The 12,373-nt window shown below is 60.5% G+C and overlaps 1 protein-coding gene across 5 annotated transcripts in view; it reads left to right on the plus strand.

The window, feature by feature from the left end:
• TNRC18 (trinucleotide repeat containing 18) overlaps positions 1–12,373 on the plus strand; it is a 78,913-nt gene that overhangs the window by 19,243 nt on the left and 47,297 nt on the right. For all 5 annotated transcript variants that reach the window (XM_043455884.1, XM_043455886.1, XM_043455885.1 and 2 more), the window contains 2 exons: positions 2,485–2,610; positions 3,075–4,799. In XM_043455884.1, the coding sequence (XP_043311819.1) occupies positions 2,485–2,610; positions 3,075–4,799 (1,851 nt within the window). The remainder of the gene's footprint in view (positions 1–2,484; positions 2,611–3,074; positions 4,800–12,373) is intronic.

The raw sequence follows: 12,373 nt of genomic DNA on the forward strand, positions 1-12,373 counted from the left end.
AAGGAGCGAGCCGGGCGGGCGGGCCCGGGCCGCTGTCCCCAGCACTTCTCAGTCTGCCCTCTCCCCTTCGCCCCACGGTCACCCCTCCGTGCTGCGTGTGGCCTGTGGGGCCCAGCCGTGAGCCTCTGGCCTCCGCTCCCTGCTTCAAGCGCTCAGTGATCCCTCCGGCTGCTGCCGCAGGGCCTTTACACGTGCTGTTCCCTTGCAGCCCCTCACCCCAGCTCACGGGCTGTCTCTTGTTCATTCTCCAGGGCTTGGCTCACCTCCCCCACCCCCATTCCCGTTCTCATACTCGCTTGTGACCACACATTTTATCTGTGTGCTTTTTCATGAAATACCTGTCTTCCCAGCGGGGCGAGCTCTGAGGGCAGGGCCTAGTTTGTTCCGCTCACCGCCGTGTTCCCCACCCGCCTGGCGCGTAGCTCAACAGTAACTAATTGTGGGAGCAGTGGGGCCAGGCGCCATGGGGCTCTCTCTGTCGTTCTGCAGTGATGCCCCTAAACGTGGGGGGGTTGTCTGCCGGTTGGCTCCCTGCCGGGCCTCCCTGGAGCCTCAGGTTCCCCTCTGTCACTGAAGGGATGGGCCTGGGGGACGCTGCGTTCCTCCCTGCCCTGGTGCTCGGGTGGATTTTACATGCTGGGTGTTCACTGGCTCCTGGTGCCTCCTGGGCACCCTGGGGTGTGCTCCCGGCTCCTGGAAGATCGGGGTCTTGGCAGCAGCTGCTGCAGGTTCAGGCTTTCCTGGGCCTTTCACCACCCACTGTCTCCCCGCTTCCTCCTCTCTGCCTTGTCATTGAGCGCTTCCGTCACTGTCCTGACACACAGGGGCCATCTGCCTCTAGGTCTGGGACGCTGGGCAATCCTTCCAGGCTGGGGTCCGATCTGAGCTTCCTGTCTCCACCAGCCCCGGGGCAGTGGGGGTGAAGGTGAGGTGGGGGCTACCTCTGGTGCCTTGTGCTATCTGCTTGTCCCCTGCTTTCCCTGGGGCTTCCCAAATGGTGCTAGTGGTATAAAGAACCTGCGTTGGCAGGCGACATAAGAGACGCGGGTTTGATACCTGGGTCGGGAAGATCCCTTGGAGGGGAGGGCATGGCAACCCACTCCAGTATTCTTGCCTGGAGAATCTTCTGGACAGGAGCCTGGCAGGCTACATACAGTCCAGAGGTTTGAAAAGAGTCTGGATACAACTGAAGTGACTGAGCACTGCATTCCCTGACTCACTTTTCTCCTTTGCCAACAAATACCAGTAACCATAGTAACGCTGTCGAACACGCAGTGTGCTTCCTATGAACGGAGCACAGCACACTTGAACTCTTCATCCTCAGAACAAGCCGTGAGGGAGGGACCGTTATGCCCATTTTACAGATGCAAAAGCAGCAGGACCAAGCGCTGTTTCAGTGATGAAATGACCTGTATCATGTCCCTCATTGTTTCGTGATGCGTCAGTGTCCTTGCCGGTGGGGCTGCGGGACGAGAGGCGGGCCCACTGTGGCCGGGGATAGTCTTGCCTCCCTGGCCTCAGGAGGGTGTAACAAGGGGGCATAGGAGACCCAAGCACCTCAGGGGTGGCCGGTGGGCCGGGGGTCCTGTATCACCCACAGCCCAGGCGGAGAGGCTGGGCCCGCCCCCAGGGCCCCAGCACTTGCCCACCTGCTTGCCTGCTGGGCCTCCTTTTCTTGTGTACCCTTTTAGGCCTCTTGTTTCTTTTTCCATGGCCACTCTTTTCTATCTTCTGTGCCCTGTAACTTACAGCCCTGGTTCTGGGCATCATGGGTGGGAGTGGAGGGGGCTTGAGAGGTTAGGAGGACCCCCGGCAGGAGGAATTCCTTCTTAGCAACACCTGCCTGGGAGTCCCAGCAGCTGGAGATTGTGCTGGGTAGGCTGAAGTTCAGAGAATGCTAGCGACCTGCTGGGGTTACACAGCAGAGAAGTTTAACCAGTACACCCTTCAAACAAGGTCCACGTTGGGCTGAGGTTAAGAGTCCTGGTGACCTCAGTTCAAAGGCAGGCTCCTCTGCTCAGTGGGGTGGGGGAAAGGGGACCTTGGGCAAGTGGGCCACTCTGAGCCTCAGTTTTCTCATCTGTAAAATGAGGATATTAAGAGTATCTGCCTCACAGAAGTCTTTTTTTTTTTCCCCCTTCTCTGAAATGTGAATGGGAATTGGACAAAGGCAAAGTAGTTGAAAGGGCTTGGTCTCTGATGAGAACTGCCACCTGCATCATCATCGTCATCATTGCCCTCCCCTGGAGCCAATTTGATTCCCTTCCCGGGGGATGCAGGAGTCCCAGTGGCTGCCTGGGACTGCAGGAGGCCTGGCATGCCAGGACTGGGAGGGGGCAGTCCTTTGCTGTGGGGAGCTGGCGCTAAACCTCAGGGCTTCCAGCACCAGGGCGCGGGGCCTGACAGCCGTGAGCGGCAGAGAGGATGGAAGGAGCCCCCTGGGGGGCGGCACAGGGGTCTCAGGGGGTCTTCTCTCTCTTGCAGGCTTCTCCCACCTGCCCAGTGGGCTGTACCCGTCCTACCTCCACCTGAACCACCTGGAGCCCCCCAGCAGCGGGAGCCCCCTCCTCAGCCAGCTGGGCCAGCCCAGCATTTTCGATACCCAGAAAGGTCAGACGGCAGGAGTGGTGGGGACACTTGGGGGTGGGCTGTGGAATGGGATGGGGGGGGACCACTACCCCAGCACTCCAGACCACCACCCTGGCTGTGTTTCCCAAGACTCCAGCCCCGAGAGGCCCCCACAGGCTCCTGGGGCCCACCCATAGCCTTCTGGGACCTCCTAGCTGTTGGGTCCTCATCTAATCCTATTGGGCCCTCTGGGCAGCTCTTAATTCTGGCCTCTCCCCCTTTCATAGATGAGGAAACTGAGGCTCAGAAAGGTTAGTAGGGGGCCGAGATGGAGGTTTCAACTTGTTTTTCATCCATTTCCAGAGCTGCCCTGTCCCGAGCCACACTGCAAGCAGTGTGTGGTCCTCCTCCGGGCCCTGCCTCCGAGCCCCGGAGTCCTTCAGGCCTCCCTTGGCTCGGACCAGGCAGTGCGGGCATTGGCTCACGGCTGCGCTCTTTCTTTGCAGACGGCTTCTACCTGCCCGCCCCGGGGGCTCCGGGCGCCCTGCACTCTCACACGCCCTCCTCCAGAACCTCCGGCGGCCACTCCTCGGGCGCCTCGACCAAAGGCTCTTCTCGGGAAGGTCCAGCCAAGGAGCGGTCAGGCCGGAGCGGGGAGCCGCCCCCACTGTTTGGCAAGAAGGACCCGCGGGCCCGCGAAGAGGTGGCAGGGCCGCGCGGCGTGGTGGACCTGACCCAAGAGGCAAGGGCGGAAGGCCGCCAGGACCGCGGGCCCCCGCGCCTCCTCGAACGCCTGTCCCCGTTCCTGGCCGATCCGGGGCCCCCGCGGGCGCCGGGTACGGCCGCCGCCGAGTCCAAGAGCAAAAACCCGCCGCCGCCACTGCCGCTGAGCCTCTGCAACGGCAGCGGGGACGTGGGGCTCCCCTCACTGGTGGCCGAGGGGGCCCGCGGCACCAAGGACATTGCGCGCCAGGACGAGAGCGCGCGGCTGCGGCGCGCAGAGGCCCTGCTGCCCGGGCCCTGCCCATGCCCCTCGCCGCTCCCGCCGCCGCCACCGCCGCCAAGCAAGGGTCCGCCTGCGCCCCCCGCTGCCTCCGGGGCCTTCGCTGCGCCGCAGCCCACCCCCACTGGCGTCTACACCATCTTCCCCGCGGCGGCCGCGCGCGAGCCGGGCCGCGAGCACCGCGTGGTGGCACCCACCTTCGTGCCTTCCGTGGAGGCCTTCGACGAGCGCCCAGGGCCCATCCAGATCGCGTCGCAGGCGCGCGACGCCCGGGCCCGGGAGCGCGAGGTGGGCCGGCCCGGGGTCCTGCAGGGCCCGCCCGGGTCTCCCCGGCCACCCCTGGACCGGCCCGAGAGCCTCCGCGAGAAGAGCTCCGTGATCCGCTCGCTCAAGCGGCCGCCGCCCACCGAGGCCCCACCGGCGCGGGCCGCGCGTGCCTCCCCGGACTCCCGGGCCTACCTCCCCGCCAAGGAGCTGCTCAAACCCGAGGCCGAGCCGCGGCCCTGCGAGCGCGCCCTGCGCGGCCCCGCCGCCGCCACCGCCTCCCAGCAGGCCGCCAAGCTTTTCGGCCTGGAGCCCGGGCGGCCGCCCCCACCTGCCGGCCCTGAGCACAAGTGGAAACCTTTCGAGCTGGGCAACTTTGCCACCACGCAGATGGCCGTGCTGGCCGCGCAGCACCACCACGCCAGCCGCGCCGAGGAGGAGGCCGCTGCTGCCGCCTCCAAGAAGGCCTACCTGGACCCCGGGGCCACGCTGCCCCGCGCCGCAGCCACCTGCGCCAGGCCAGGTGCCGACATCCATGCAGCGGCCCATGGGCCCGGAGAGGCCTCCGCCATGCAGAGCCTCATCAAGTACAGCGGCAGCTTCGCCCGCGAGGCCGTGACCGTGCGCCCAGGCGGCTGCGGCAAGAAGAGCCCCTTTGGCGGCCTGGGCACCATGAAACCGGAGCCGGCACCCACAGCTGCCCCCCGCGCCCAGACGCGCCTCCCGCACCCGGGGGGCCCTGTAGCATCCGGCGGCCGACAGCTGAAGCGAGACCCGGAGAGGCCCGAGAGCGCCAAGGCCTTTGGACGCGAGGGCTCCGGGGCCCAGGGTGAGGCGGAAGTGCGACACCCGCCTGTGGGCATTGCGGTGGCTGTGGCCCGGCAGAAGGACAGTGGCGGCAGTGGCCGGCTGGCACCTGGGCTGGCAGACCAGGAGCGGTCCCTGTCACTGAGCAACGTCAAAGGTGAGTCCTGGGTCCCACCCCCACCCCCGCACCTTTAATTCCCCGTCACCTCCCCACCTCTGGCATCCTTTCTCCCTGCCCATCCCTCTTCCACACCCTTCTCTCCCAACCGTCCTGGTTGTATGTGTCCTTTATCCCCCTTGTGGGCTGTGGCTGCTATTTAGGGTTTATTGCTTTTTCTGTTATGCACATAGAAGAAGGTGTAAAATGCAAGAAAGGAGAGGGACATAAAGGGACCGTTACATTTGTTTCCATAACCCTGAACACCTAGAGATCTTCTGCCAGATTCATTTTCCCATCTGATCCGCAGTGCACTGTGATCTTGGGTTCTGCTTTTTTTTTTCGGCCCAGGTAGGTAGGCTCTTGCTTTTGCAAGCTCTGTATAAGTAGCAGTTTTAATGGCCTTTGTTGTTCCATCCAGAGCACTCACCATAGCTACCCTCGCCATTCCCTAGTGGCATTTCAGTTTTCCCTCTGATGTTTTTGTGTTTAGGAAGTGGCTCTGAATATTTTTGTGCATTGCGCCTCCCTGATATTTTGAGTCATTTTCTAAGAATAGATTCCGACGAATAGATTAGCTTTAAGCTTTCAATTCTAAGTCCTTGAGGGAGGTAATCGTGCCTTACTTACCTAGTTCTGTGTTCCCAATAACTAGCGTGGGGCCTGGCGCATAGTAGGTGTCTGATAAGTGGGGGAATGAGTGACTGAGTGCGACCGATGGAAGTCAGGGCCCCCCAGCGTCCCTGTGGTCTCGACGATGGATGCCTTTGTGACTTCTTAGGTTGCTAGAGATTTTATATGCTTGTTTGCAGTCTGTTTCATTTTAGACTACTCAGAGTTGTGTTTTATTAAAAAAACAAATGTCGTTAAGCTGGGTAGGGAGTAATGGTACATTTCTTTTAATTACTGGTGAAGTTGAATATCTTGTCGGAAGGGGGTTGATTGGTTACATTTAGTTTTGTCCCTTGCATATTTTCCCAGTTGGATTCCTTCCTGGAATTTTGCATAGTTGATACTTACGGCATTTTGGTGGAACTCTGGGCTTGGGCTGCCCAGAGAGAGCCCAAGTGAAAGTGAAGTCGCTCAGTCGTGTCCGACTCTTTGCGACCCCATGGACTGTACCTACCAGTACAGTCTGTAGTGTACCTCTGTCCATGGGATTTTCCAGACAAGGGTACTGGAGTGGGTTGCCATTTCCTTCTCCAGGGGATATCCCCAACCCAGGGATTGAACTCAGGTCTCCCGCATTGCAGGCAGATGCTTTACCCTCTGAGCCACCAGGGAAGCCGAGAGAGAGCCCAGCCTTGAGCCAAAGGCCCCACCTGCAGGTCGGGCGCCGGCCCGCTCTGTTGGCCCAGGTGTGTTAGCGTGTGGAGGTGTGGGCGTGGCCGGCTGGGCTCAGAGCCCGGGAGGCTCAGGAGGGAACCTTTGTTGAATGAGGGACTGAAGCCGCGGTTCTGTGTGGAGCACCCCTGCCTGGAGCCAGAGAGGCCTGCCCTCAGACCCTCGGAGCTCGCTGAGGCCTTGCCTGACCTAGTCTGCAGTCAAAAGTCTGGGTGTCAGCCCTTGGCTTGGAGGTGGCTGGCTGGGTGGTGGACAAGCCCTCTTACTAGGTAGATCCTTCTGGGAAAGAAAAGACCAAAATTTTGGGGGTCCTTTTTGTAGGAGAATGCTCATGAGATGCGATAATGGCCCTCCGGCTGGGATCTCTTCCTGATACCCAGCGTACCTGTCTGTGCCCCCGGGATCTGTGTCTGTGGTTGTGAGTGTGTGTGTGAGAATGTGTCTGAGGGAATGTGTGTAAAAGAGTATAGGTGAGAATGTGTGTTTTAAGTGTGTGTATGTGAGAATGTTCGTGTGTGAGGGAATGTGTGTGAGAATGTGTACGAGGGAATGTGTGTGTGAGAATTTGTGTATGAGGGGGTATGTGTGTGAGAGAGAGACAGAGAATGTGTATGAGGGAATGTGTGTGTGTGAGAGAGAGAGAATCTGTATGAGGGAATGTGAGTGTGAGAATGTTTGTGTATGAGGGAATGTGTGTGTGAGTGTGTATGTGAGAATGTGTAAGAGAATGTAGATGAGAATGTGCATGTGTATGAGGGAATGTGTGTATGTGAGAATGTGTTTGAGGGAATGTGTATGAGGGAATGTGTGTGTGTATGAGAGAGAATGTGTATGAGGGAATGTGAGTGTGAGAATGTGTATGAGGGAATGTGTGTGTGTGAGAATGTGTATGAGGGAATGTGAGTGTGTATGTGAGAATGTGTAAGAGAGTGTAGATGAGAATGTGCATGTGTATGTGGGAGAACGTGTATGAAGGAATGTGTGTATGTGGGAGAGAGAGAGAATGTGTATGAGGGAATGTGTGTGTGTGTGTGAGAATGTGTATGAGGGAATGTGTGTATGTGTGAGAGAGAATGTGTATGGGGCAATGTGTGTGTGTGAGAATGTGAGGGAATGTGTGTGTGTGTGTGAGAGAGAGAGAATGTGTATGAGGGAATGTGTGTGTGTGTGAGAGAGAGAATGTGTATGAGGGAATGTGAGTGTGAGAATGTATGAGGGAGCGTGTGTGTGTGAGAATGTGTATGAGGGAATGTGTGTGTGAGAATTTGTGTATGAGGGTGTGTGTGTGAGAATGTGTATGAGGGAATGTGTGTGTGAGTGTGTGAGAATGTGTAAGGGAGTGTAGATGAGAATGTGTGTGTGAGAGAATGTATGAGGGAATGTGTGTGCGTGTATAAAGAGAGTGTAGGTGAGAACGTGTCAGTGTAGGTGAGAACATGTGTGTTTAAGCGTGTGTGTGTGTGTGTGTGAGAGAGAGAGAGAGAGACAGTGTGAGAGAGAGTGGGAGCCGGGAGCAAGGAGGGGATGGTCTGGGGATGAGGGCTTCAGGAATCTTGGGGCTGAGCCTGTTTTCCTGTTTCCTGATGACAATTGGAGTGTAGGTGATTGGAACCTTGATGTGAAAAAAAGTGGAAGTGTTGATTACTCAGTCGTGTCTGATTTTTTGTGACCCCATGGACTGTGCAGCCCACCAGGCTCCTCTGTGCATAGGATTCTCCAGGCAGGAATACTGGAGTGGGTTGCCATTCCCTTCTCCAGGGGATCTTCCCGACCCAGGGGTGGAACCAGGGTCTCCTGCATTGCAAGCAATTTTTTGTTTACTGACTGAGCCACCAACTTTCCTTAAAAAGAAGTCCCCGTAAGAAGCGGGTTTCCCCCTGATCTGGATGGCCTCAAGGGAGGAAGGAGTTGGCCTCATCCTAAACGAGTGGTAGCTGTCAGCCTGGTGCCGCTGGGCCCTCCCAGCCTCCTGGCTCCTCCTGGTGGACTGAGCCCTTTCCCTGGCAGTGGGTTCAAGTCTAGGCTCTGCCTCTTGCAGCGATGCGACCTTGAACCAGAGGCCTAAGCCCTCCGAGCCCTGGCGTCTGCATTTACTGCGTGGTGCTAGGAGGGCTGCCTCGTTCCCTGGTGCCTGGTGGGCTGATGGGCACGTAATAGGTGCTTCATACACAGGTCTGCCTTTTCTCTGCTCACATTCAGAGTCTTCAGGGCTCAGAGTTTCTGCCCTAAGCCTGAGATCCTTTTTGAGAAATGTCCTAAGGGGGCTCCCTCAGGGTCTGGTCTGGCTTCAGAGATCTCGGACCCTGAGATGGCTGAAGGACGGCATCGTGTATGCCTGTGAGCCCCGGACGGCACTGCCGATGCGCGAGAGGCCAGCAGACTAGCACTGTCCCTGCCATTTAGCCGGGGGCGGGTGCAGGCAGCCCCGCGTAGCCCTAGCCAGCGTCTCCTCCCATGGCCCCCAGCGGAGGATCTGTTCATCCCTCAGCTTCCAGACGGGAGAGCAGGGCCTGTGGAGCTGGAGTGACGTGCCCTGGGTCACTCGGGCCAGAACAGGCGGGCTGAGCTTGCACCCGAAGCCCAGGGCTGCGCCTCCTGCCTCTCCCCCTTGCCCGTTGTCAACTCTGCGGTGGCGTCAAACTGGGGACCAGATCTGGGGGGCTGTGATGGTGCCCCCCGAACCCTGCCCCACTGCCCATATCGCCCGGCAGAGCCGGGGTCGCGCTGGCTGTAAGCAGTGCTGTTGACCCCAGACTCGAACAAGCACGTCGTCAGCTGCAGCCTTGGAGAGGCGCAGACGGGAGTCCAAGAGGAGGTTGCCATGGGAACCGGGCCTCAGCCTGGGCAATAATGGCTGGGATTAGAGGCTGTGACCCTCAGAGAAGCTGTCACTGCTGGGGACGCGGGCCCCGGGGCGGGGCTGCAGACAGGCAGCGGCTGTAGGGCTGCGTCTCCTGGGTGCTCACCCTGTGCGGGCTCTCTGCCTGGGGGCCGTGCACCCCGGGGCAGGCGGGCAGGACAACTCACTCAGACCCCGACGCCAGCCTGGTGCCTCCTCGGCAGTCAGGAGTGTGACCTGGGCAGTTCCTCTGCCTGCCCGTGCCTCGGTTTCCTCATCTGGGGCGGCTGGGGTGAGGGCTGAAACCCCCCTCCCACTTGATGACCACTGGATGAATGTGTGCATGGAGCGGCCCTCGGACCCTGCTGGGCACAGGGGTGACTTGAAAATCACCAGAGCTCATGCCTTGAGGGCTGGGGAGGACGGGTCTTCTGTGTGTGTGGGAGCTTGGGCTTGGCTCCCCTCCACCCCACACACTTGCCTCTTGGAGGAACTGGCCCCCCGCCAGCCTGGAGCTCAGCAGAGACAAGCTATGGGCCTTCTTGGTTTGCTTGTTCCCAGGCGGTTTTCAAAGCCTTAGTCGGATCATGTCTCATCCCTGCTCAGCACTTCCTCTGGCTTCTCCTTTCACCTTGGACGGAATCTCAAGCACGTTCCCTTCCACGGCCCGCAAGGCCCTGAGTGCGGTCTGCACCCCCCTCTTTCCCCTGCGTGCTTTCTTTGGTATTCTCACCTGGATGAGGCAGGCACACTCCTGCCCCAGGGCCTTTGCACCTGCTGTTTGTTCTCTCTGCATCACCCTCTAGATGTTCTCATGAATTCCTTCATTCACTCCCCGTATGTATGCTGAGCTCTTCCTGTGTCAGGCCTTGTGTTAGGGCAGAGGTAGATACCTCGGAGTGGGACTACTCAAGCCAGAGATGAAGGATAACCACCAGGCAGAGTGGCTGTGTGATGCGCTCAGTGCAGTGAGGGAGATGAATAAGGGAGCGTGATAGAGGAGCGGTGGTCTGGGAGGGCTTCCTGGGGGAGGCAGCATATGGGCTGAGGTCTTACTGGGGAGACTGAGGAGTACAGGGGACGGGCGCGCGCACTCTAGGCGGAGGGAACCGTGTGTGTGGCCCTGAGTGTGGCTGGGGGTGCACGGGTGACGGGACAGCTGGGCAGCCTGGAGTAGGAGGGATGGGGTGAGCAGGGGTTAGAGGGAACAGGTTGATGCAGGAGGTCGGGGTGGTGCCCGGGCCGCTGGGCCACCGTGGTGGAGGGCGTGTCACATTTGTTTGGACACCAGCTGAACATGGAAGGAGCAGTCTGGGGCTCTGGCCTGACGGACCCTGCGGGTGGTGGCTTCTCCAGGCTGGGCTGGCCTGCCTGCAGGTTTCTGGTGGGGCCTGCAGTGGGAAGCTCTTGAGGCCTGTGCAGTGACAACCAGGGCGGTGGAGAGGCGTCAAGCCTGAGGACTGACTGAGCTCTTGGGGACAGGCCACACTCCAGGCACGTGACCCTTCTGGGATCACCAGCTCTTTGCCAAAGCCTGTCCCCCATGGCAGCATGGCCCCGTGCACGGAGGGCCCTGGGGGTTTCTGTGGAACTGGGCGGCCCTCCCCCGGGGAAGCTGTGGCTCTGGTTTCTCAGTCCAGCTGCAGGACCCTGAGTGGCCCTGCCCAGAAGTGTGGCCGCCCTTTAGGGCCTCATTCCCGGGGTGGGGCCCACGAGCAGGGTCCCTTCCAGCCCTTGGTGAAGGGGCTGGGCGGGAGGGTGGGCGCGGTGTCCCCTTTGACTTGGGAACCACACTGACTCTGCTGGTCTGGGCACCCTGGCTGGGTATCACCTGCTCTCCCACTGCCCACCTGTCCCCTCTGCCTCCTGGCCTCCTGCCACGAGCCGGGCACAGTCGCGGGGACGGGGCGCTGGCACACACAGAGGGTCTGCTCTGCACCTGCATGCAGTGAGGTGGCGGGCGGCCTGGGACTCGGCTCCGTGACCCACGGGGGCCGGTGGGGAAGACTTCACCCATTCTCACCCCGCCCGCCTGGTGCCCCAGCTCGCTGGTTCTCTGCTTAACCGCGGATGCTGCTTCCTTGTTGCCCCAGGGGCTTCTGGAACTCCTGGGCCTGCCCCTGGTGGCCCCCAGCCCACCTCCAGCTGTCTCTTGAGGGGCATCCCTTCCCCGACCTGCTTGGTCCATCGGGCACATGGGCTCGTGGCTGTCCCTCCCTGCCCGCTCGCCTCCTGTTCCTGGCGGTGGGCTCCCACCTTCCTGAAGGGAAAGGAGAAGCTGCCTGCTGCCCAGAGCCTCTCCTGGGGGACAGTTCTCAGGAGGTCTTTGGGAGTTCCTGGTGTTGGGGGTGCAGGAGGGCAGAAACTAGGGGAGAGGCTGACGGCAGCATGCCAGGTTGGATCCCTGCCCCCGGGGGCCATGCCGGGGTGGGGGGCCTGCTGGTGGACCCCGGAGAGGGGGCCGGGACACGGGTCTGCAGCAGAGTAGTAACTGACAAGGTCCATGTGCCGGTGGGCCTGGGGGCGGCTTCCTCCCGGAGTGCATCTCTGGAGCCCCGGGTGGGTGGACACTGGCCCCAGGGTGGCTGATCCTAGGGAAGGAATTAGTCCAGCCTCAGCGGGTTTCTCTCTATTTTTGGTTGCTGCCCGTGGACTTCCTCGCGTTGTGACTAGCTGGGGCTTCTCTCTAGTTGCAGTGCACCGACTTCTCATTGCTGTCGCCTCTCTTGTTGCAGAGCACGGACTCTAGGGCGCACGTGGGCGTGGTCGTTGGGGCTCCCGGGCTCTGGAGCATAAGGGCTCAATAGCCGTGGTGCACGGGCTTCGCTGCCTGGTGGATTGTGGGATCTGCCCGGCCCAAGGATCAAACCCATGTCCCCCGCAGGTGGATTCTTAACCTCCGGACCACCAGCAAAGTCCTTGGTTTCTCTTTTGAGAAAAGTCTTGGCTGCCGACTGAGTGGTCTCTGCCGCTGGTGGCCGTACCCGCCTCCTGGGCCCTGGCCTGCCTCCGCAACTGTGCACACTCTGAATTTTGACTCACGGTGTAGAAGACACCCGGGGAAGAGGGGCTGGGGAAGGTGGGAGCGAGGAGGGCTGAGCTCCTGTGGAATGGGTCAGGGCTTGGGGACCCGCCCTCTCTGCTTTGGGAGGGGCAGGGAGCCCAGGGGAGGTGCAGCGGGACCAGCTGTGGGGGTTAGGGGGTGCCTCCTGGGCACCAGGGCAGGGATGGGCCAGCCGGGGGGCAGCCCCACACCCTCTAGTCGCCCCCCCACCCCACGTGCATAGGGTCCTCCGGTTTCAGTTTTCTGTCTTGATTTTGAAGAGATCAGCCACACGTGTGCAACCGCCGGAACCATGGCGGGGCCTCCGGGTGGTGGCTGGCTCCCCGT

Source organism: Cervus canadensis, chromosome 32 (assembly GCF_019320065.1).
Source record: "Cervus canadensis isolate Bull #8, Minnesota chromosome 32, ASM1932006v1, whole genome shotgun sequence".
Classification (NCBI taxonomy): Eukaryota; Metazoa; Chordata; class Mammalia; order Artiodactyla; family Cervidae; genus Cervus; species Cervus canadensis.